The 25,561-nt window shown below is 41.6% G+C and overlaps 1 protein-coding gene across 3 annotated transcripts; it reads right to left on the minus strand.

Moving 5' to 3' along the window:
* Nucleotides 1-4,931: 4,931 nt before the first annotated feature.
* On the minus strand, nucleotides 4,932-22,779 carry KLRG1 (killer cell lectin like receptor G1). Of its 3 annotated transcripts, none has more exons than XR_014803875.1 (6): nucleotides 22,578-22,779; nucleotides 18,761-18,862; nucleotides 15,608-15,777; nucleotides 7,172-7,272; nucleotides 6,380-6,550; nucleotides 4,932-5,049 (listed from the first exon to the last, which is right to left on the minus strand). XR_014803875.1 is itself a non-coding variant. In XM_084956832.1 (5 exons), exons 1-5 carry the CDS (start codon nucleotides 22,663-22,665, stop codon nucleotides 6,439-6,441), a joined length of 573 nt encoding a protein of 190 aa, XP_084812958.1. In that variant the 5' UTR covers nucleotides 22,666-22,779; the 3' UTR covers nucleotides 4,932-6,438. The 3 variants fall into 3 exon arrangements, 1 of the variants encoding a protein (XP_084812958.1); XR_014803874.1 differs by having other exon boundaries at nucleotides 4,932-6,246; XM_084956832.1 differs by having other exon boundaries at nucleotides 4,932-6,550.
* Between the last annotated feature and the right edge of the window lie 2,782 nt (nucleotides 22,780-25,561).

Below are 25,561 nucleotides of genomic sequence, written 5' to 3' on the forward strand. Positions count from 1 at the left end.
TCTGGCCCTTTTTTTTTTTTTTTTTTTTTTTTGTCCTCCAAAGCCACCCTGTAGAGCCGGCACCCTTCATCATTCCTACCATTTGACTCCTCTGTTATTACAACTAGTCTGACATGGGCTGCTGTGGGTAGTCACGCAATCGTGCAGACTGGAACCGCTGAAAAGTTGCAGGCTCCTGCTTCACCCGAGTGCTCAGGGCAGACCAGCAATGCTGTGTCTCTAGGCAGATGTCTCTCTTTTCCCTTGGTGATTATTCCAAACTTCTGCCTGCCATGGATCCCAAACCTCTTACCACCTCCCTCATTCTTAGTTTTACAACCTTGTCTTTTATCTCGGAGATAATGAAACGTACCAGGCAAGAGCAGTCTATTTTCTCTTCCCTGTCCCTCATACAAATGATCTACTTTCTCTTCCCTGTCCCTTACACAAAGGTCTCAGGAGCCTCGCCATCCGTCCCTTCCATGAGACAAGGGGCACTCTTTCCACCCAAGGTTCTCTCTTCCAGTTGTGCATCAGTTCTCACATTCATCTACTCTCTCAAGGATCTTGTCTTTTTGTGTGTCTGTGTCTTTTTGTATTTTTAGGGCTGCACCCGCAGCATATGGAGGTTCCCAGGCTAGGGGTCTAATCGGAGCTGTAGCTTCCAGCCTACACCCCAGCTCATGGCAACACCAGATCCCTAACCCACTGAGCAAGGCCAGGGATCAAACCCTCAACCTCATGGTTCCTAATCAGATTCGTTTCCGCTGTACCACAACCAGAACTCCTCAAGGATCTTGTCTTGTATGCAGTTTTAACCTCTCCCATTCAGCTGAAGTTTTCGCCTCAAGTTGGAAACATGAGCTACTCTCTCCTAACTATAGGTAAAAATATACCGGCCCTATACATAGCCCTTTATTCAGGTAAGATAATATCACCTTCCTTCCTGCCATCACCGAACTTATGAGCGACTTCTAAACTCACTGTTTCCACTTCCTTCCCTGCTATTTATTAGTTGGCTCACTGAAGGCTCACATCTTTCACCAGCAAACTGATGACGGATCATGAACATTGACTTTCAGACTCGAATTCATGACTACTGTTCCCTCATGATATTACCTTACATCTCTTTAGCATCTTATATTGTGAATGTTCCCTCCACCCTGAAAGTCACGCCTTCCTCAGCTTCTATCATATCTCCTTCACTCTCTTTCCTGTATGTCAGCACGGGGGGGGGGGGGGGGGGGCTCTCCCCTCCCCTTCATTTCCTTCCCCATCACAGTGCTCATATGGAAATAAAGACTTTATTATCATCAAACTTTAGCTAAGAGAGAAGATCGTTATTAGCAATGGTAAGATTTGTCTTATAAATGCCCCACTGTGAAGAAACGGAAAGACCTTCTCCCAAGCAAAATCTCATTACCCTTCCAGAATAAAGTCAGGAGTGAAAAGTTATCATGAGGTTGAGGAGCCTGTGGTTCACTTCACCTTTGCTTGATGAAGGTATAGAGAAATAGGTCCTGTAACTTCTTACACACTGCTGGAGAGTTTAAACTGGTGAGGCCATTTGAAAGTACCCAAAGGTTCAGCAGTTCCCTGTGATATGTTCATACATGTACAAAATCATATATGAATAGGACCTTTATCTAAAACCTACAGGAAAAACCATAGGACCTAAAATAACTAAAATAATTTTGCAAAAGAAAAACAAAATTAGAAGTTCCCATCATGGCTCAGTGGTTAACGAACCCAACTAATATTCATGAGGACATGGATTCAATCCCTGGCCTTGCTCAGTGGGTTAAGCATCCAGCACTGCCATGAGCTGTGGTATAGGTTGCAGACATGACTCAGATCCTACGTTGCTGTAGCTGTAGTGTAGGCCAGCAGCTACAGCTCTGATTTCATCCCTAGCCTGGGAACCTCCATATGCGATGGGTAAGACCCTAAAAAGACCAAAAAAAAAAAAAAAAAAAAAAATCAGAGGACATAAGACCTGACTTCAAGACTTACTATAAAATTACATTGGAGTAGAAGTAAAAGGATGAGACATATAAATAAATGGAACAGAAGAGAAAATGCAGAAATAGACCTACATGTATATGATCATTGATTTGATTTTCAGTAAAGGTATCCAGGGAATTCAATGACAAAAAAGCATAGTTATTTCAATAAATGGTGCTAGGACAATTAGACATCTGCGAGAGTTTTTAAAAAATGACCTCAAGGGAGTTCCCATTGCAGCATAGTGTGTTAAGAATCTGACGGCAACAGCTTGGGTCCCTGACACAGGTTCAGCTCCCAGCCCAGTGCAGTGGGTTAAAGGATCCAAGCTGTGGCTTGGATTCAGTCCCTGGCCTGGGAACCTCCATATGCCACAAGTATGGCCATAAACATTAAAAAAAAAAAAAAAAAAAAGACTTCAACCCAAACCACATATAAAAAAGTGAGATCAAAATACATCAGAGGGAGTTCCCGTCGTGGCTCAGTGGTTAACAAATCTGACTAGGAACCATGAGGTTTCGGGTTCGATCCCTGGCCTTGCTCAGCAGGTTAAGGATCTGGCGTTGCCATGAGCTGTGGAGTAGGTTGCAGACATGGCTTGGATCCTGCATTGCTGTGGCTGCGGCGTAGGCCAGTGGCTACAGCTCCGATTAGACCCCTAGCTTGTGAACCTCCATGTGCCGAGGGTGCAGCCCTAAAAAGACAAAAAAAAAAAAAATATATATATATATATATATATATTAAGTTTATTGTGTGTCAGTTGTTTCTCAATAAAACTGTTTTGAGGGAGGCGCAACAAAAGAAGTTGTCTCGTAAACTAGTTAACAACCACTGTGGCTTAGACTAGTGTTAAAAGTGGAGATGGAGAGAACTGATGCAATTTAGAATACACCTTGGTGGTAGAGGTGAGAAAATATGTTGATGCACTAGTGAGTGAATAAATAAGATAGCAGAAAGCTCTTCAGTGTGGAATCTGAACAACTGAAGGGTTGGTAGGGCCATTTCCTGAGATGGGAAAGACTTGGGAGTAGGTAAGAAAATATTCATCCCATCATCGTGACAGTGGGGAACAAAGGCGAACCAGGTGTTCACGTTAAGAGAATGGGTACATAGCATGGAGTCTGCACAGCAGTTAAAGGGATGAATCATGGACATAGTGCAATGCAGGTAGATCTCAGAAACAATGCTGGTGGGAATAGTGAAGCAGTGAGCTATACTAGGGGAAAAAAAAGAGTTATTTAAATATGAAAGAAATAAAGAAGAAACCTAGGAGTTTCATGGCTCAGCAGTTAACGAACCAGACTAGTATCCATGAGGACGCAGGGTTGATCCCTGCCCTCGCTCAGTCGGTTAAGGATCAGGCATTGCAATGGCTGTGGTGAGGCTGGCAGTTTTAGCTCCCATTGGACCCCTAGCCCAGGAACATCCATATGCCACGTGTGCAGCTCTAAAAAGCCAAAAAAAGAAAAAACAATTACATTTTTTTAAGGATACAAATAAGTTCAAGAAATGTATCAAACATCAAAGTACATTCCTGTGGCCGAGAGAGGAATGGAAGTGGGGGTACAGGAGGAAGGGGAAGGTGAACAAGAACTTGAGGGGTGTATACAGACTGCTAGGGATGATTTGATGAACTCTAAGCCTTGTACCTGAGTCCTAAAGTTATTTATGAAAGTATAGCAACATAGCAAAAACAAAAAATTAAAATGGACAAGAGCCCAGGCTTTTCATACATGGCAGGAATTATACAATCTTATGATTTTCACTTTTTCCTTTTGTGACCTCCTGAGAGGTTTTTCCCTCTCTGGATTTTCTTCATTCTCATTCATTGGGTTACTCATCTTTTATTATGTTTTTGTTGTTGCTGTTGTTGTTTTTTGTTTGTTTGTTTGTTTTGCTTTCTAGGGCCACACCCATGGCATATGGAGGTTCCCAGACTAGGGGTCGAATTGCAGCTACAGATGCCAGCATAGGGAACCAAGCCATGTCTGCAACCTACACCACAGCTCATGGCAACGCCGGATCCTGAACCCACTAAGTGAGGCCCTGGATCGAACCCACAACCTCACGGTTCCTAGTCAGATTCATTTCCGATGTGCCACAATGGGAACCCCCCATCTTTTATTATCTTTAAACATCTCATTCTAAACACTGCATGTCCTAGATAAGCTTCGTGTATACTGTTCATCAAAGAGTCAGCTGTCAAGGGCAAGGGCTGACAAAATTTTTAGTTTCTATTTCTACCAAACTTTTTTTTCGCTCGACAGGGTAAAAGAATTGAGTCAGCAAACGACCCTAGCCCCCATAAATTAGCCTTAGGAAGAAATAAATGACTAGGAAACAAGCTACCTCTAATGTAACATCCTTAAGGGAGACCACAGTGAGGCACTAGCCCCAGCGCTAGAGACAGGTGGTGAAAATCCTGACAAGAGGTTGAACCCTCATCACAGAGGGGAGCTGCGCAGAGCCCATCTGTCCAGGGGAGAATTGAAGTGTCTGCTTTGGTTCCTCTTTGAGTAAGTACATGGCCTGTGTACCCGGGTGTTGCCAGGCTGAGGCCCAGGTTGGATTGCAATCATAGCATCCTTAACCAAGTGGGAGCCGCTACCATCACGTGCTTAACCAAGAGGTATCCGGAGCCCTCAGAAGCAAAGGTAAGAGATTATAAAGAGACACTTGCCTCTGCAAATATTATACAGTCATCCCTCAGCATCCTCAGGGCATCAGTTCCAGGCCCAGAGCTGTACACAGTGTGTCTCTAGTGCCGAATACAGGCTGGTTTCCCAAGCATGTATGTATATGGTGTGAACTAGACCTAGGTGACACCAGCTCTCTGCCTTTTTAGAGCCAGCTCTTGAAGGCTCATATGGGTAGGGTTAAGGGAGGATTAGGACATGCGGTGGGTCTTCCTCTTATCAACGCGTGGGCTAAAAGAAACAACGAGAATAAGAATTTTAAAACTCTTATTTTTTTATTTATCCATTCATGTATGTCACATTCACTGATACAAGCAAGCGCTACTTTAGGTGTTTGGAAAACAAGGGTGGAAAAGCTTCAGTCCGTGTCCTAAAAACACGACAAAAGAGAAAGACAAGTGAATGTCACAATCCAGTGGCATCAATAGTACAGAATTATGGTCTCCTTCATCACTCCTTCCTTTGTCTTCAAATGACATCTGCTCTCCTTATCTATGCCCAACTGTTCTAAGGAGAAATAAGAAAATTCTTCTCACTTTTGAGGCATGTGTGCCAAAAATTGTTTGGGGAGCAACCACACAAACTGCTTCTGTAAATTCTCCTCTACGAAAATACCTTACCAGGTGAAATAAACGTGCAAATCATATTCATGACATGATTAGTCACACACTGGTTTATTCAACCACGCTTGTGCATTCTCAGAAAGGCTACATTCAGTTAAGGCCAGCATTTTAAGTAAGCGTGAAGAGCTGAGAATCAAAGCAACACCCTGCTCTCATCCACCTTCCACACCTCATTTTCTCATCATTAGCATTATTCTTTAAAGCTCTCTATGCAAAGGACCATTGTGAGAATGAAAATATATGATCAGGGAGGGGTAGCATACTGGCAGCAGCTCATATTTGCATAGATGTCATCAGTTCAGCTCAGAATATAACATACAGGAGTTCCCATCATGGCGCAGTGGTTAACGAATCCGACTAGGAACCATGGGGTTGCGGGTTCGGTCCCTGCCCTTGCTCAGTGGGTTAACGATCCGACGTTGCCGTGAGCTGTGTGTAGGTTGCAGACACGGCTCGGATCCCACGTTGCTGTGGCTGTGGCGTAAGCCGGTGTCTACAGCTCCGATTCGACCCCTAGCCTGGGAACCTCCTTATGCCGCGGGAGCAGCCCAAAGAAATAGCAAAAAGACAAAAAAAAAAAAAAAAAAAAAGAATATAACAGAGATGATGGAGGTGGAAGAGGCAGCCTTAGATCCTACAATGAGAAATAGGAAAAACAAACCTTATCTATTTCACAAACTTGCCTACATTCGGTCTTAAATTGTTCAGATAATATCTAAATATTCTCAAAGAGAGTCTGGTGAGAAACCATCAATCCCAGGCGTTCCCACTGGGATCGCTGAGGGTTAAGGATCCAGCTGTAGCCTCTGCAGCAGCTCCAGTTGCTGCTGAAGCAGGGGTTCAACCCCCAGCCTGGCGCAGTGAGTCAAGGATCTGGCGTACAGCTGTGGTGTAAGATGCAGCTTCAGCGAAGATTCAATCCCTGGCCCAAGTACTTCCAAATGCTGTGGGTGCAGCCAAAAAGAAAGAAAAAGAAGGGAAGAAAGAAACCATTGGTCCCAGGGAGGCTGCATGAAGCTCACATCTCCTGCATATCCTAGAAGGGCAGCACTCACCCAACATGTGCTCATGACTAACCTGATGCCCAGAGGCCAACTCCCTCTTTTTAGGGAGCTACTCGACAGACTGACCACTTATCAAAGTCTGACCTTCTTACACACCCATGGCAAAGGGACTTCACAGCTAGAGGCTAGGAGACCATCTTTGCTGATGGTACCACACTTCTGTACATAGCTGTTTGAAGAAATTCTGTTAAGAAACCATAAAAAAAAAAAATCAATCACTTAAGGTAACATGCAGGGTAAAGGTAAGGCATGAAGGGATAAAAAATGAGCAAATTCTTTCTCCTATTCAGTCCCCACTTCTCTCAACCCCAAAAACAGTGATTAAACATTACTCATTATCCTCTCTTTAAAATCTCATCCTGGGGCTCCTGTTGTGGCTCAGCATGTTAAGAACCTGACTAGTGTCCATGAGAATGTGGGTTTGATCCCTGGCCCCAATCAAGGGGTTAAGAATCCAGAGTTACCATAAGCTGCAACACAAGTCACAGATGTGGCTCGATCCTTCATTGCCATGGCTGTGGCATAGACTGAGGCAGCTTCTGCTCCAATTTGACCACTAGCCTGGGAGCATCCGTATGCAGCAGGTGCAGCCCTAGGAAAAATTAAAAAATAAAATGTCATCTTTTTTTGCCATTATCCACTGTTCATTTCCTTCCTTGTTCTCTATTTCCTTTCCTCACCCTTTCCTCTCTCTCCACTTGCTATCCTTGATCCATTTCCCCTGCCAGATAATTTCTCTTCCCCCTTTTTTTTTCTTCTCCCTCATTCTCACTTTTTTCTTTTTTGAACTTTTGAAGCCCCTTACTTTGAGGTATTTAGGGCTGATCCATCTTCCCACCTCCAGTCAGAAGTGTTTCTCAGACCAATCCAGTAAAAGTCATTTTGGAGGAAATTTTGGATCAGTACCTAAGGGAGAAGTTGAAAGAGATGAAAAAAGGTAAGAAAAATGCAAACAAAGAAGAGATTCAGTGTCATGGTGAAGCTACCATTCTTTACAGCCTCTCTCATCACCATTATTATGGACTGAATGTTTGTGTCCCCCCAAAATTCATATGTTGAAGGTGACACCACAACATGATGTTATTTGGAGGTTGAGCCTTTGGGAAGTAATTAGGTTCCCAAAAAAATAAGTCATGAGGGCAAAGCCATCACTGATGATGGGATTAGTATCCTGAGGAGAAGGAACCAGGGAGTTCCCTTTGTTGCTCAGTAGTAATGAACCCAACTAGTATCCATGAGGATGTGGGTTGGATCCCTAGCCTTGCTCAGTGGGTTAAGGATCTGGCATTGCTATGGCTGTGGTGTAGGCCAGCAGCTGCAGCTCCAATTAGACCCCAAGCCTGAGACTTTCCATATGCCTTGGATGAGGCCCTAAAAAGCAAAAAAAGAAGTAGAAGAAGAAGGAGAAAGAGGAGAAGGAGAAAGAAGAAGGAAGAAGAAGGAGGAGGAAGAGAAGGAGAAAGAAGAAAGAAGAAGAAGGAAGAGGAAGAAGAAGGAAGAGGAGGAAGAGCAGGAGGAGAAGGAGGAGAAGGAAGAGGAGGAGAAGGGGAAGAAGAAGAAGAGGGAGGAGAAGAGGAGGAGACCAGAGCTCACTCTCTCCCCACCTGGTAGGAACACAATGAGAGAGCAGCTGTCTGCAAGTCAGGAAGAAGTTTCTCACCAGAAACCAAACCTACCAGCATCTTGATCTTGGACTTCTCGGCCTTTGGAACTCTGAGTCATAAATGTCTGTCACTGAAGCACCCTTAGTCTATAGTTTATGGCAGGCCAAGCTGACTATAACAACCACATACTCCAAATAATTATACTCTCCTTTAAACTGTCATTCTAGAGATGCGTTGGTTACCGAGTAGAACACTTCCTAGAATTGAACTTCTTGTCTATAATTGCATTCTTACGACATGACAGTTAAGATAAAATATTACATCTCTATCTTCCACGGCAACTTCTTCCTTGGTGGAGCACCAAATGGGTATTCAGGTAACTTTGAAAGAAAAAAAAAGCTAAATACTGCTGTGGAAGCAGTCATCTTTCTCATCACCATTTAATTTATCAATTATTAAACTTGTAGTGATATACTTGGTTTTTTTTCCCACTGAACTCCCATTTTCCAAGCCCTCATCAATCTTGCATATGATTTAAAAAAAAAAAAAAAAAAGTTCTTAAAGAAAAACTTAAGGTAAAGTTAGGTTGGGTGTCCCCAGTGTGGCTCAGCAGAAATGAACCAGACTATTATCCATGAGGATTTGGGTTTTGATCCCTGGCCCCCACTCAGTGGGCTAAGGACGTGGCATTGCTGCAAGCTGTGGTAGAGGTCACAGATGAGACTCGGATCTGGTGTTGCTGTGGCTGTGGTGTAGGCTGGCAGCTGAATCTCTGATTCAACCCCTAGCCTAGGAATTTCCATATGCCGTTGGTGGCCCTAAAAAGCGGGAAAAAAAAATTAAAATTAAAAAATAAAATTAGGGGGAGTTCCTAAGTGGTTAACGAATCCGACTAGGAACCATGAGGTTGCATGTTCGATCCCTGGCCTTGCTCAGTGGGTTAAGGATCCGGTGTTGCCGTGAGCTGTGGTGTAGGTGGCAGACTCGGCTCGGATCCCGCATTGCTGTGGCTGTGGTGTAGGCTGGTGGCTACAGCTCCAATTCGACCCCTAGCCTGGGTACCTCCATATGCTGCGGGAGCGGCCCAAAAAATGGCAAAAAGACAAAAAAAAAATTATAAGCCTGAAAACAAAAAATTGATGAAAAACAGTTGCATATAAGATAAAAAAAAACTGGGTGTTTGTATATGTTTTAGAGTATGAGTGACTCTTCAAAGGGACTTATACACGGCCTAACAGATACAAAAGCTTCTGAGTGACACACTGTTGGTAAGTATAAAGGTGCCAAGTAGCACACATGGAATCAATAACTGATGTTTCTCTGTGTCCTAAAAATACTGTATATATAATTAATAAGATAATTGCCTAGCCTCTTCTCTTTACTGCTTACTCTAATTCCCTGAAGTCGATGCAAATCCCTTGTGAAAGAAAATGGAAAACAAAGAAAGGAACCATTAATTTGTTTTTCTGTTCCTTCTACTTTGTTCCCAGGAATCTTGTTTTTCAGTGTGTTTGTTAGGTTGCTGGGTTGGTTTAGTTTTCCCTGAGGTAAGAGTGTGATCTGATAGATGTTAAACAAAAAGAAGTTAACTTGTTCCCTGTCTCATATATTTCCAGACGGTTCTTTTGTCTCAAGCCTCCTTCCTGCATTAGTGCTTTGAAAGAATCTGCCATTTCCTTTGGCAGTAGCCATCGCACAGAGCTTCCTACTCTCAAATTCAATGAACTTGACCTTTTTTTAAATTAGCAACACCACCCCCGGCCATGAACCAAATCCAAGTTGCAGTTGCAACCTACACCACAGCTGTGGCAGTGCCAGATCCTTAGCCCACTGCACGGGGCCAGGGATGGAACCCTCACTTCTGCAGTGACCCAAGCAGCTGCAGTGGGATTCTTACCCCCCTGCACCACAGAGGGAACTCCTCAATGAATTTGCTTTGATCCCTCTCCTCCCTCTGTTAACTTCTCTCCTTCAGAAGAATAGAAGCTCAAAAAAGGGCCCTGACATGTTATTTCACAGTAATTTAATGGTTGGATTTGGTGTAAAATCCAAGGCCTCATCATATCCTCTACTGAGATAGTCCGTCTGTCTATAACTCATCTCTCCCTTTAAACTGTACTGCCTCTAACCCTGAAAAAACCATGAGCTTCCTAGGAAGTGCCAAGAAACATGCGTATTCAGTAGGCTAAGAGACTGTACTTCTCTTTGTTACATCAGGCCAAAATGACAGTATAAGCACATATTATAACTTTGGATTTCAGTGTTAGTTACTTCCAGGGGGGCAGGGGGAGTCCTGATATTGCCACAGAACAGGTTGATGTATAAACAAGGATGTTTATTAAAGCTAATGCATCTCGTTTCTCATTATACCCAAGGTAAGGTATCCTATATCCTGGGCTAAAAGAGGGAGACTCAAAATGGCAGAATATTCCTGAATTTACTACAGGCAATCTGAAAAATCTCCTCTGGAGATTTTTGAAATATCAAAGGAAATTACTTTCTTGTTCATGTTTCAGGGGGAAAATTTTTTAACTTCCTAATTTGCTCCAAAGTTAACAGCTTAATTAGTTGCATGCTTTCAGAAGAAAATATTGGTTTGGGGGAGGGAGGTGTCTTTATAGGGCAGCACCTGTGGCATATGAAGGTTCCCAGACTAGGAGTCAAATCAGAGCTGCAGCTGCCAGCCTGTGCCACAGCCACAGCAACGCCAGATCCAAGCCACATCTGTGAACCTATACCACAGCTCCTGGCAACAGCAGATCCTTAACCCACTGAGCAAGATCAGGGATCAAACCCGCGTCCTCATGGATACTAGTCAGATTTGTTTCCTCTGAGCCACGACAGGAACTCCCAAAGAGGCTTATAAAATAAGTTTTGAGCATCAGCTCAGATCTGGCATTGCTATGACTGTGGTGTAGGCCAGTGGCTACAGCTCCGATTTGACCCCTACCCTGGGAACTTCCATATGCCACAGGTGAGACCCTAAAAAGACCAAAAAAAAAAAAAAAAAAAAAGAAAGAAAGAAAGAAAGAAAACAAAAGTGTGCCTCCATATTTTCAGCTGGAAAGTCATTGTGATAACTGTTCAGAAAAGAATCATAACTACACGATTTTTTTTAGATTTTTGGTATACATGTCAAGAATTGTGTACAAATTTAAATGTGTACTGATCCTCAAGACAACCAATAAAATCTCAATTATGAAAGAAAAAAGATAGTGAAACACTATCCATCAACAGTTGAATGGATAAACCAAAATTGGTCTATCCATATAATGGAATATTATTCAGCCATAAAAGGAATGAAATTCTGATACCTGCTACAGCACAGATGAGCCTTGAAAACATGCTAAGTGAAATAAGCCAGATGGAGAAGGACATAATAGGCAAATTCGGAGAGATGAAAAGAACAGTGGTCACCAAGGGCTGGGGTTGGGAGCAGGGAATGGGGCGTTACTGTTTAGTGGGTACAGAGTTTCTGTCTGGAATGACGAAAAAGTTCTGGAGATGAATAGCAGTCCCGGTTGTACAAAAATGTGAATACACTTAATACCACTTAGTGGTATACTTGAAAATGGTTAAAATAGTAAGGCATTTTTTTTTTGTTTTTGGGTTTTTTGTTTTTGTTTTTGTCTTTTTGCCATTTCTTGGGCCGTTCCCGCAGCATATGGAGGTTCCCAGGCTAGTGGTCCAATCGGAGTTGTAGCCGCCAGCCTACACCACAGCCACAGCCCCAGCAACGCGGGATCCGAGCCCTGTCTGTGACCTACACCACAGCTCACAGCAACGCCGGATCCTTAACCCACTGAGCAAGGCCGGAATCGAACCTGAAACCTCATGGTTCCTAGTCGGATTCGTTAACCACTGCGCCACGACGGGAACTCCAACATATATTTTAATAACACATCAACCAACATAGGAAACAAACACTAACATCCAAAATAAATGGGACTATGTGGGGAGGGGGGAATGACAACAAAAATTAAGAATTTGAACATATCTAAGAATCTAAAGATAAATTCAAAGAACAAGGAGAGCAACAAAGAACAGATGCCATTATGTGCAACAGAACACTGAGGAAATAACAGAGCAAATCAACATAAATTTTGCTTTTATTTTCTCAAAAATAAAATAGAGCTTGAAGTCCAAGAGAGATTTTGTCTCTTTTGGAGATAATTAGTGAGCATCTCACGATTTTAAAACATTTAAATCCCGAGAGCCATATTATATAATGTACATTCCAGATTTCAAATTCAAATGACTTTCTAAACATGTACAGAAAAGAAAGGGCACCAGAGGGCAAATAATTGGAAAAGTTATCTCATTTTTCAACAGGCACAGGATCAATTCTGGAAGGTGACAAATATAGTATCTCTGTAAGACTTTAAAAGGTGGGTTGATGTGGAGTTTAAACTCTGGCTTTGGGAGCTCCCATTGTGGTACAGGGGAAATGAATCAGACCAGTATCCACGAAGATGCAGGTTTGATCCCTGGTCTTGCTCAGTGGGTTAAGAATCCAACATTGCCGTGAGCTATGGTGTAGGTTGAAGACGAGGCTCGGATCTGGCGTTGTGGTGGCTGTGGTGTAGGCCAGCACCTGCAGCTCCAATTCAACCCCTAGCCTGGGAACATCCATATGCTGCAGGTGCAGCCCTAAAAACGTAAAAAATTAAAATAAAATAAAATAAAATCTGGCTCTGAAAAAAAGCCTGGCTCTCCCAGATTTGCAGCTTTAGACTTGTTTCTTAACTCTTCTGAATTCATTCATCAATGAAATAGAGATGCTGAATTCTACTTTGTAGGATACGCTATGAAAAGTAAGAATAATAGAATAGAATACCGGTCACATAGCAGGTGCTCAATACACGGTCGTTCCTATTTTTATTATAAACTTTGCTATAACTGATCTGAGATAGAGGTGGACTGTATTTATGCATCTTCCTGAACGATAAGTATTTAACAGTGACATTTCTAATAGCCTTGTAGCCTCTAACATAATAGCATCTTAATTCCCTAGCAATATTCCCCCGCAGTGGAATGTCAGAAAAATTGTTTTAATAGACCCACATCCTCTTTTGATAGCTGTTTAGACCTAAGCACAATACTAGGAATAGTAAGCATATCTTAAAATAGCATGTAAATCTTTCCAAGAGAATAAAAGAATAACAATCCTAGTACAAGAGACTCAGAAAATCAGATGTGTCAAGTTGGTTCTCTAGAACTTGCCAAAAGCTGAGGGCCAGAAAAAGAATTAGGCCAGAGAACTAAGCAAAATTCCACAGGAACGTCAGAAGCAAGACTTATATGTGGTTTCTATTAAATATCTCATGGATGTTCTATCCTCTCCAGGATTGACTTGAACCATGAAGCCTCAAGAAAAAAACAAATTCGTTTTGGAAATGCAGCCAGTCTAACTCTGTTCAGCCTACTCAACAGTAGAGGCAGGATTTAGAGTACATAAAGAAAGAAAGGAAAGAAAAAAATCCTTGAATACTCCTCCATTCCTCTGGGGAACCTCAGAGACACAGAAATACCCTCAACTCCCAGATATCCTGTGCTTCATCTCTCATTATCACCCTGTGTAATTTACAGGGGCTGCTACACCACAATTCTCTGAGGCAGTGTCTTGCATTATGACTCACTACTCTATTTACTGGTATGTGCTCAACACACTTTCAAGCTCTTTGCTCACTTCTGCTATTGATTTCAGTCAACCCAAGAGCTCAGAGGCAGCTATATCAGAATGAGAATAGGAGATGCCACCAAAAGATCTGGAAAGCAAGGTCATCATTACCAGATGCCATAAAACCAAGATTTCATATGCTAATGAATATACCCTGATGCATTCTGTCACCTGCTTTAGGGAAGGCCCGAGGGAAAAGTACGTCACAGAGGTGGACTGATTTGAAGTTAGAATCTTTGCAGAATTTCAAAGGAATGAGGATTCTTTTGACGAAAAACAAGAATCTAGAAGTTTTCATCCTCTCTTAAAATAGGAAGCTGCAGAAGTGACAGTTTTCTCCAACTGCTTTAGAGTAACTGCTTACCTCTCAGAATTTCCCTAAGGGATGTTAATTCAGTTGAATTCTGAATTAATTGTTCTATGATTCTACACCAAAAAGAGGCTATAAAACAATATCAATGAGGTCCTATTGTGGCTCAGCAGTAACAAACCCAACTAGTATCCATGAGGACTAGGGTTCGATCCCTGGCCTCGCTGAGTGGGTTAAGGATCCGGCATTGCTGTATCAGCATGAAATGGAAGTTCCCATGTGGCTCAGCAGGTGACAAACCTGACTAGTATACATGGGGATGCTGGTTCAATCCCTGGTCTCACTCCTTGGGTTAAGGATCTGGCACTGCTGTGAGCTGAGGTGTATGTCACAGACTAGGCTCCGATCTAGCATGGCTGTGGCTGTGCCATAGGCTGGCAGCTGCAGCTTCGAGTCAACCCCTCATCCAGAGACTTCCATATGCCACAGGTGTGGCCCTAAAAAGAAAAAAAAAATTTCCACATGAAATGAGCATGAAAAACTTAACGAGGATTTCTTATGTTCTTTGTATACTTTATTTACCTTGACAAGTTAGAATCTGATTGATTTTTGTACCGGGTTACCTCAGGAATAGTCCACTCTGATGTTACTTGGAGAGGCTCTAGGATTAATAAAGAGCTGCTGGGGAGCACTGGGAACTCTGTCTAGTCACTTATAATGGAACATGATACTGGGAGAAGAAAGAATGCATGCATGTATGTGTGACTGGGTCACCTTGCTGTACAGTAGAAAATTGACAGAATACTGTAAACCAGCTATGATGGAAAAAATAAAAATCATTATAAAGTGTTAAAAAATAAATAAATAAATAAATAAAATAAAGAACTTTCCTCCAGGAGACCACTGGGCAGACAGGAAGCATCTAAGGAGCCTGAAGAAGTGGAGTCTGCAAGGAGTTTAAAATACCTCATTCTCTCTCGCGCACTCTCTCTCTCTCTGTCTCTGTCTCTCTCTGTCTCTCTGTCCCTGTCTCTGTCTCTGTCTCTCCGCGCGCGCGCGCGCGCGCGCACACACACACACACACACACACACACACACACACACACACACGAGTTTCCTTCCTTCTTTCTGAAACTGTCTCTTCACAGCCCCAATTGTTTCTAGCCTAGGACTTAACGGATTCCAATGAAAGAAGGAAAAACATTATACAGAAGGCATTCAAGTCTTTGCCACGCCTCTTGTCCCCAAGCTATCTCGCTTCCCCAGCCTCCAAAGTCCCTCCACCTCTCTCGTAGGAACCTGCTGCCTCTTTATTGTGAGACCCACACGTTTCTGCATCTCATGCTTTCTTTTAATTAGATCTCTAATTCCTCTCCATCATCCTCACCATCCTTCCACCTCCAACACAGACACACATACAGGCCTATGCAAACATCTAGGTTGCTATACCTGAGGGTTGTTTGGTGAGGTAGGCAACAAGGAAGGAGAGGGAAGAAGGCAGGGGCGGAGGAGGAAGAAAGAAGGGACAGAGAAGAGAAAAGAGGAGAGAAAGGAAAGAGTATTCAGTTTCTCAAAAGAGGATACATGATACATCTGAAGCGGGTTCACCCACAAAGCAGCCTCCACTTGCTAAACGTTTGCATTTACCATTTCCTGATTGTCTCTAAACATAAAGAGATGTGCATCTTTGGCCAAGCAGAATTCCCAGCTAGAATTCCAGTCCTTTTTCTCCACTGAGAAGTAGTAACAGTAGTCACCGTGCCCCATCCAGAGGTCGGGGCAGCTAGGACAGCTGGCACACGTGGAGACCGTGGAACCTAGAAAGGAAGAGGACCCGGGTCACATCTTTGTGGACCACTCAGCCTTGAAATGAAATGGAAGACAAAATGTGTTCCCTGCCCCATCACCTTTCTAAGTAAGGTTTGGAGAAAGAAATACACATCAATGTATGGCCTCAAATTAAATACCTCCCAATGTCCAACTCCGTCCCTACTACTGTCCATTCCACTAAGCAAGGGTGTGAAGGAACAGGGAAGGAAACGAGCGCGGTCTGGCTGAGAACCGTGAGGAGAGTCATTGAGCTGTGCTAGAAATCGTTATGCACATGCAATAGGTACACGACAGGTTAAATAACCTCATGAATGTATCAGTGTGCTCTTTATACAAGCTCAGTGCATACACTGCATAACTGTATAATGCACATTGCTTAAATCACGTGGAGTCTCAGAATGTCCAGCCTCAATGTGATACCCCACATGCATGCAAACTTATCTAGAACGAAAGGTTGGGGTTTTTAATCACAGATGTGATAAAAATTCACTGGAGGAGTTCTCGTCGTGGCTCAGTGGTTAACGAATCTGACTAGAAACCATGAGGTTACAGGTTCAATCCCTGGCCTTGCTCAGGGGTTAAGGATCCGGCGTTGCCATGAGCTGTGGTATAGGTGGCAGACTCGGCTCCAATCCCACATTTGCTGTGGCTCTGGTGTAGGCCGGCAGCTACAGCTCCCATTAGACCTCTAGCCTGGGAACCTCCATATGCTGGGGGAACAGCCCTAGAAAATGCAAAAAGGCAAAAAGGTAAAAAAAAAAAAAAAAAAATCACTGGAAATTGGATACAAGACATACTGCAGTAAAAGGTTGTTGGGGTTTTGGGGGGGTCTTTTTTTGTTTGTTTGTTTTTTGTCTTTAGGGCCGCACCTGTGTCATATGGAAGTTCCCAAGCTTGGGGTCAAATCAGAGCTGTAGCTGCTGGCCTACACCACAGCCACAGCAATGCCAGATCCAAGCCACATCTGCGACCTATGCCACAGCTCATGGCAATGCCATATCCTTAACCCACTGTGCAAGGCCAGGGATCAAACCTGCGTCCTCATGGATACTAGTCAGATTCGTTAACTGCTGAGCCATGGTGGGAACTCCAAAAGAATTTATTTTAGATGTTTAAAAAAAAAAAAAAAAGATTTCCTGACAGAGAAGATGCTAAAGCAAAAAGTGATACAGTTCTTCTCACTGAGCTCTTTAAATACAAAACACTCTCATTCCTTTAAAGTGGTAGGATTATAGTTCAGTGAAAATGAAAGGGAATTGAATAAGCTTCCAAGGTAATTTCAACCAAGATTCCATAATTCTATTGTTTTCTACCTCCATGAAACATATTTGTATAAACTCACCATAAGCACAATTCCACAAATGGCAAGTATGAGCCATTATATCTAGTGAGCCAGTGTAGAAGGTAACCTCAGAGTAGATGGTTTATCTAGTCTAGATTTGGGAGTTTGAAAGTGGGGAAAGTAGTCCTTTTAATGTAAGTATTAGACAGCTTTTCTGTAGGAAGGCCTGGCATGAGGGCACTATAGGGTTCTAGAGATCAAGCAATAAACTTGACACCTTATAGATTTGTGCTTTTTCCATACGACTGTGACATCACCCAGCATGAAGGAGAAATTCCCAACTTCCCTAGCAGTCTCTTTCTGTCAAAGGTAGGAGTTCCCTTAGAATCTTTTTTTTTTTTTTTTTTTGTCTTTTGTCTTTTGTCTTTTTAGGGCTGCACCTGAGGCTTATGGAGGTTCCCAGGCTAGGGGTCGAATCAGAGCTATTGCTGTCAGCCTACACCACAGACACAACAACGCCAGATCTGAGCCGCATCTGTGACCTACACCACAGCTCATGGCAACGCAGGATCCTTAACCCACTGAACAAGGCCAGAGACCGAACCCACGTCCTTATGGATACTAGTTGGGTTCTTTAACCACGGAGGCACAGTGGAAACTCCTTCCCTTAGAATCTTAATGAGTAAAGTCTATCTAACCTATCACTAACAACCATCCCCAGATAATAAAACCTGAGTTAGGACTCTGGATTGGGGAACAAAAACAGAGGGCCCTCTGGATCATCATATTTAAGGACCTAGAAGAAATAAATCTTAAAAAGTTCACTGTGTTTTATTTTTTTTATTTATTTATTTATTTATTTATTTATTTATTTATTTTTGGCCATGCCTGAGGCATGCAGAAATTGCTGGACCAGGGATTAAACCCGTGCCACAGCAGCAACCTGAACCGAAGCAGTGACAACACCAGATCTTGCCGAACCACATGGGAACTCCTAAAAAAGTTTATTTTAGAAAATGTGAACACTCTCTAAATGGAAAAAAAAAAAAATTAGAATATGTTTAATTACATTATAACATATCTGTTATGTAAAAAGTTAACACATTATTATAATTTGATTTTCATTCTAAACATGGTACTTATGTAGGAAAATGTTTATAACACAATATCCAATTAAAAAGCAATATACAGGGAATTCCCATTATGGTTCAGCAGGTTACAAACCCAGACTAGTATCTATGAGAATGGAGGTTCCATCCCTGGCCTCACTCAGTGTGTTAAGGATCCAGCGTTGCTATAGCTGTGGCATAGGCTGGTGGCTGCAGCTCTGATTTGACCCCCAGCTTGGGACCTTCCATATGCCGCAAGTACAGCTGTAAAAAGAAAAAAAGAAAAAAGCAATATATAAAATTTAAAACATACTACGATCAGAACTCTAACCAGCTTTCCTGGGAAAAAAAATGGAGCTGGTGGAGGTAAGGGAGATCTTAGAGGACTTGTCTGAAATTCAGTTAAAGAAAACAAATGCTTACACAAATGCATGTACTCAAAGACTAGGAGACTATACCCAGGAGATGCTGTTGTGTGCACTGGTGACTTATTTTGTTGGGACTATTTTTCATTGTTCAAATTCTCTGCTACATTATGTTGCTTTCACGACACAATTTCTGTTTTAAGTTAGCACTTACCCTGGCACAGAATCCACTGGAAGAGCAGCAAACTTGCTAGAATGACACCCAGAAGCCCCAAAGCTACTGCCACATAGCAAGAGAGAGAGGATCTTGAAGAAGCTGCAAGGATAAAATCAAAAAAAAAAAAAAAAAAAAAAATTCTGAGTCGGAATAAAAGTTTAAGGAGAAAGGGTCAAAGAAATATCTGATTGGAACTGAGATCCAGGCCTTAAAAATTCCTTTCCTGGATCTGTCAGGGACATGCTCTGAAGTCTGCTGTCATCTTTATCAGAGAACATACCTTACTTATCAAATGAAAGATATTCTTCCTTTGAAATTGAGGCTTGTACAGTCTCACACTTTAGTGGTAAAAACATAAATTGGTACAATCTCTTAGCAGGGCAGTTTGGCAATTTCCCAAAATTGCAAAGGCATGTACCCTTTGACTCAACAATTTCTCTTTGAGAAATTTTTCTTGCAGCTATTCGCACATGTGCAAAACATCTTATTTTTAAGGCTATTCGTGGCAACAATATTTGTGGGAGGAAATGACTGAATTCAACCTAACTGTCTATCAATAAAAGGCTGGTCAAATACATTCTGATACAGCCATAAAATGAACATGCAGCTTTTAACAAAAGAATAAAGACCTTTTTTTCCCTCAGATGTGGAGTGATTTTTAAGGTATACAGTTAAGGGAAAGAGTTAAGAAAACAGTTTTCTGTTCACAGTTATGCCAATACACGTCTCTGAAAATAGACACGTGCATCTGATAACACTTTTTGCCTCTGGGGAGGAGAAAGAGGTCAAATGGGGACAGAGAAAGGAGAAAGACTTTTTACTTTATTTTTTCCCATACTTGTTGAATTTTGAACCGTATGATGTATGACCTTTCCACAATTGAAACAAATACAGTTTAAAATAAAAGGAAAATAACTGACATCTCAGAAGTGCTTTGGAAACTGTCATTACTGGAAGAGGAATAAGTTTAGGTTGATAACAGTTTCAGGATGGGACAGTACTTCATTTTTTTTTTTTTTTTTGTCTTTTTTTTTGTCTTTTTGCCTTTTTCTAGGGCCGCTCCCGAGGCATATGGATGTTCCCAGTAGGGGTCTCATCCGAGCTGTGGCCTCCGGCCTGCGCCAGAGCCACAGCAACTCGGGATCCGAGCCACATCTGCAACCTACACCACAGCTCACGGCAACGCCAGATCCTTAACCCACTGAGCAAGGGCAGGGACCGAACCTACAACCTCATGGTTCCTGGTTGGATTTGTTAACCACTGCACCACGATGGGAACTCCCGGACAGTACTTCATCTTAACTACGTTGCATACAACCTATATCTGAGAATGTTATTTTTTTATTTGAAAAATAGAAATATTTTTTGCCTAAATTTTTATTTTAAAATTGTATTGGTCCCATAGTCTAATGTGTTGGACTTCGGTGCAAAGAGCAAACATCTACTAAGTAAGATATTTAAGTTCTAGTTTTAACGCCTTTATTCGGTAACTTTTAACTTGGAAATCGGGAAAATAATTTTGGATATTTAAATATGTACTTTCATGTTTAAATTTTAAGTAAATTATAGTAGACCTGTGTATATATCTATGACGCATTTTGAACATCTTAGAAGAAAGAAATGCATGGGGGGAGATACTTTAAAATGAGAGAGTTGTGCATGATAAATATTTGGACTGACAAATCCAAAACGCTTCATTTCTAGTGACATAAAAAAGTATAGCTGCACTATAGAATAATATTTAATGAAATGAGTGTTGATTTTAGATACTGTATGAAATGTAAAAAGGTATTAACACATAATTGTATATGTGTAACCACAATCCAATTGCACAATCCAAGTGAAATTTAATCTCTTTCTAACATACTTTAAAAATATGCATATTAAAGCTTCCTAGTGGAGAACATAGAGTAGACCCAGCACAGAAAAGCAAAAACATGTCAAAACGGTAATAGGAGTTCCCATTGTGGCTCAGTGGTTAATGAATCTGAGTAGGAACCATGAGGTTGCAGGTTCAATCCCTGGCCTCATTCAGTGGGTTAAGGAACTGGTGTTGCCGTGAGCTGTGCTGTAGGTTGCAGACAAGGTTTGGATCCTGTGTTGCTATGGCTCTGGCATAGGCAGGCGGCTACAGCTCCAATTAGACCCCTAGCCTGGGAACTTCCATATGCCGCACGTGTGGCCCTAGAAAAGACAAAAATAAAAATAAAAAATTTAAAAAATAAATTAAAAAAAAAACGGTAATAGCGATCGCCACACTGTAAAATTATTAGTGATTTTTATTTTCAGCGTATATGTGCCCTCATAGTTTCTCTAACACTTTTTTAAAAAGACCTTTTAATACTGTTTTAATGCTCCTAAACTATTTCCCATTCCCAAGTAGAACACCCCAGAAAGCTGGTGTAGGATGGACCATACTGGCAAAAAATAAGAACATGCAATGTGCACTATATATAAAGAACCACTTGCCTAGAAATCAAAATAATTATACTCAAGTTCCAACTTATCACCGATTGTCAGTTTGCACTTTTACCTTTTTTTAAAATGATTTTTATTTTTCCATTATAGTTGGTTACACTTGCACTTTTATTTATTTATTTATTTTGTCTTTTGTGTTTTGGGGGCTGCACCAGTGGCATATGGAGGTTCCCAGGCTAGGGGTTGAATTAGAGCCATAGCTGCCAGCCTACACCACAGCCACAGCAATGTGGGACCAAACCGCATCTGTGACCTACACCATAGCTCACAGCAATGCCACATCCTTAACCCACGGAGCAGGGCCAGGGATCGAACCCGAGTCCTCATGGATACCATTTGGGTTTATCAACCACTGAGCCACGATGGGAACTCCTCCACTGATACTTTTAAAGGTACATTCTTTTCAGCTTAACTTTTCTATTCCTTAGAAATTAGCACAGATATGACCCCAAAGAAGGAAAATACATACAGATTAAAAAGTCAAATGCTGCATAATTTATAGTGATAGCAATAAATCTAAAGATCTAAGTATACAGAAATGATTTAGTAAATGACAGCAATGCTTTCAGAGGACAATACTAAAATTTGTAATAAAAAGACTGTAGCAAAAAGAAAGTTTATGGAATTACTCTAAAGAACATAGCCTATGGAAGTTTACTGCCTAAGATGTAAAATCAAATATTAATTTTGGTGCTTATCTGTTATCTGCCTGTCTCAGAAAGTATTTTCTCAAGGCTTTATGTAAAAATGTTTCATTTTCAAATGTGCAAAGAGTCACAGGATTTACTAAGCTGCAGCGTTCTCAATACCTTCTTCCTACCCTGTCACCATTCTGGTGCCACACTGTGGGGGAAAAAAAACCTAGGTCTATGCATTCGTTTCTTTTCTGACAAAATCTTTACTGTTACCTAGTCCCAAAATTACTGATGTCCTCCTCCTCCTCATTTCATAGTCAGAACAACAGAGATACCTAAAACTTAAACAACTGGTTCCAAGTTGCTCTAAACGCCACTGAGGAGATGAAGGTCTCCGAACAACATTCTTGCTTTTATTCAGGAGCAGGAAGGAGTAAAAGAATTGCCCCAGCTTGTGTTTCATAGATGCAATAATAGAAGTGAGTGGTTAAAAGTGAATTTATCTGCAATCTAACATCAGCTCTTCAGCCATATACCATGTCTGCATATTCCAACTCTGGACTTCAAACTCAACCAAGAGCATGTCCTCAAATTACCCTGTATTTTTCTGCATTCTCTACTCCAGATGTATTTTCCATCCCATTCATCCTTTAGCCGGTGGTCCCTATGGACAGGTGTCCATACTAACTGGATGAACTTACCTTTCGACTGCAGCCTGTGGTCATTTTGGGCTTGAGGTGCCGTAGAAAACTCTAATACAGAATAAACGACATTGTCAGTCATCTTCATCGAATATCTTTCACATGCAGTTGAAAGAGTGAGATTCAGTTGAAAGAGTAAAATTACAGAGGCGTGAGGAGACAGGCGTCAGTGAGGAAACAGCCCAATCTCTAAACTGCTAGCAGGAAACTTGAAGTCTTGTTTAAAAAAAAAAAAAAAAATGGTCCAGCATGACAAAAACAGAAGTAATTTTTCAGGAAATGATTCAAATTCTGGGGTTGCCTACAGAAATTGATATTTTAAACGGTGATTTTTTTAAATGTATTTATTTAGTCTCACCATTCTCTCTAGATGCTCATACTCATTAAATACTTTTTTTTTTTCTTTTGTCTTTTTAGGGCCACACCCTCGGCATATGGAGGTTCCCAGGCTAGGGGTTGAATCAGAGCTGTAGCTGCTGGCCCACGCCACAGCCACAGCAAATGCCAGATCCAAGCCACATCTGCAACCAACACCACAGCTCACAGCAATGCCAGATCCTTAACCCACTGAGCAAGGCCAGGGATCAAACCCACAACCTCATGGTTCTTAGTCAGATTTGTTTCTGCTGCGCTATGACGGTAACTCCCTCATTAAGTACATATTAAATCAATTCCCCACCTCACCTAATTCTACTGGACAAGGAGAAGTTGCACTTAAATTCAGCAATTTCAAATATGGAAACTGGAATAAAAATGAGAGTAATTCCCAGCGATGAATTGATCTCAGATTTTGTATTCACTTTGTTTCCTTTTGAGAAAATAGATACATGTCAAATGGAAGAGATTTTACTGTCTCTTGGAGCTCTTGGCTAGTGCTATGTGACAGAGAAATGGACTGTGGGTGGCACCTGCCTGGAATCATGAGAGAGAGAAATGGGCTATTGCCTAGATATATGTTTTGTGAATATTTTGCCCATGTTTCCCCAAAACATTCTCCCAACTGTGCTCTGCTCTTTACCCTACACAGAGTAGGAAATTCCATTCAATTTTCTCTCCTTGTTCTCCTATTTTTATATGCAAAGACAATGATAAAGAGGAACAAATTAAATAAATACATACATACTAAGGTGTTAGTAAGCTATTTCTAATAGGTGAAATGTTAATAAAAAAAGATAAAGTAAAGAAAATAGAAAAGGGGGAGTTCCTCTGTGGCCTAACAGCTTAAGGATCTGGTGGTATCACTGCCGTGGCTCTGGTTACAGCTGTGACATAGTTTTGACCCCTGGCCCAGGAACTTCCACATGCCACAGGTGTGGCTTTAAAAAAGAAAGAAAGAAAGAAAATAGAAAGGGAATTGAAATTCCAAGACTAGATAAGGTAACCAAAATAGAATGCATAAAGATATGAGAGGGAAGAGAAGAGACACCAGGAGAGTATATTAATTAAAAGCTAGGAAGTTCCCTTGTGGTGTAGCAGGTTAAGGATCTGGTATTGCCACAGCCATCATGCAGGTCAACACTTTGGCATGGGTTCAATCCCTGGCCCGAAAACTTCCACATGCCTCAGGTGCACCAAAAAAGAAAAAGAGCAACAACCAAAAAAAGGATATTAATCAAAAACTAAATATCTGACATAAACCACAGCAACATCTTCTCAGATCCACCTCCCAGAGTAATGACAATAAAAACAAAAATAAACAAATGGAACTTGATTAAACATAAAAGTTTCTGCACAGCAAAGGAAACCCTAAACAAAATGAAAAGACAACCCACAGAATGGGAGAAAATCTTTGCAAGTGAATCGGATTAATCTCCAAAATTTATAAACACCTTCTGCAGCTCAATACCAAAAAAACAAACAACCCCATCAAAAAATGGGCAGAAGATCTACAGAGACAATTCTCCAAAGAAGACGTATGGATAGCCAAAAAACACATGAAAAGATAACATCACTCATTTTTAGAGAAATGCAAATCAAAACCACTACGAGGTATCACCTTACACCAGCCAGAATGGCCATCATCAAAAAGTCTACAAACAATAAATGCTGGAGAGGGTGTTGATAAAAGGAAACCCTATTACACTGTTGGTAGGAATGTAAATTGGTGCAACCGCTGTGGAAAACAGTATGGAGATTCCTCAGAAAACTAAAAATAGAAATACCATTTGATCCAGCAATCCCACTCCTGGGCATCTATCCAGAGAAAACCGTGACTCAAAAAGATACCTGCACTCCAGAGTTCCTGTCACAGCACACTGGAAACGAATCTGACTGGGAACCATAAGGTTGCGGGTTAGATCCCTGTCCTCACTCAGTGGGTTAAGGCTCCAGCGTTGCGGTGAGAGGTGGTGTAGGTTGCAGACACGGCTCGGATCTGGGGTTGCTGTGGCTCTGGCATAGGCTGGCAGCTGTAGCTCTGATTCGACCCCTAGCCTGGGAACCGCCACATGCCGCAAGTATGACTCTAAAAAGCAAAAAAAAAGAAATGAAAAGAAAGATACTTGTACTGCAATGTTCATTGCAACACTATATACAATAACAAAGACATGGAAACAACCTAAATGTCCATCAGCAGAGGAGTGGATAAAGATGTGGTACATATACACAATGGAATATTACTCAGCTATTAACGGGAAAGGAATAGCAGCATTTGCAGCAACATGGATGGACCTAGAAATTATTATGCTAAGTGAAGTTAGTCAGACAGTAAGACACCAACATCATATGCTACCACTGACATGTGGAATCTAAAAAAAGGACACAATGAACTTCTTTGCATTACAGATGCTGACTCACAGACTTTGAAAAACTTATGGTTTCCAAAGGAGACAGGTCGGGGGCGGGGGGTGGGGGGGGAAATGGGCTGGGGTTTGGGGATGGAAATGCTGTAAAATCCGATCATGATGATCATTGTACAACTATAAATGTAATAAAATTCACTGAGTAATTTTAAAAAACTGAATAGTTCTGGGAGTTCCCCACTG

The sequence above is a fragment of the Sus scrofa genome, chromosome 5, assembly GCF_054392235.1.
Source record: "Sus scrofa isolate SSC_HxYL_T2T_F1_AM1 chromosome 5, Sscrofa_HxYL_maternal_Yorkshire_Landrace_v2.0, whole genome shotgun sequence".
NCBI classification, from domain to species: Eukaryota; Metazoa; Chordata; class Mammalia; order Artiodactyla; family Suidae; genus Sus; species Sus scrofa.

Excerpts from the sequence above, each read along its gene's own strand:
- KLRG1 (XM_084956832.1), bottom strand. The coding sequence starts at position 22,665 with ATGAAGATGACTGACAATGTCGTTTATTCTGTATTAGAGTTTTCTACG. Across the intron at positions 18,863-22,577 it reads CCACAGGCTGCAGTCGAAAG|CTTCTTCAAGATCCTCTCTC; the intron begins GTAAGTTCATCC and ends TTATCCTTGCAG. Across the intron at positions 15,778-18,760 it reads CCAGTGGATTCTGTGCCAGG|GTTCCACGGTCTCCACGTGT; the intron begins GTAAGTGCTAAC and ends CTTCCTTTCTAG.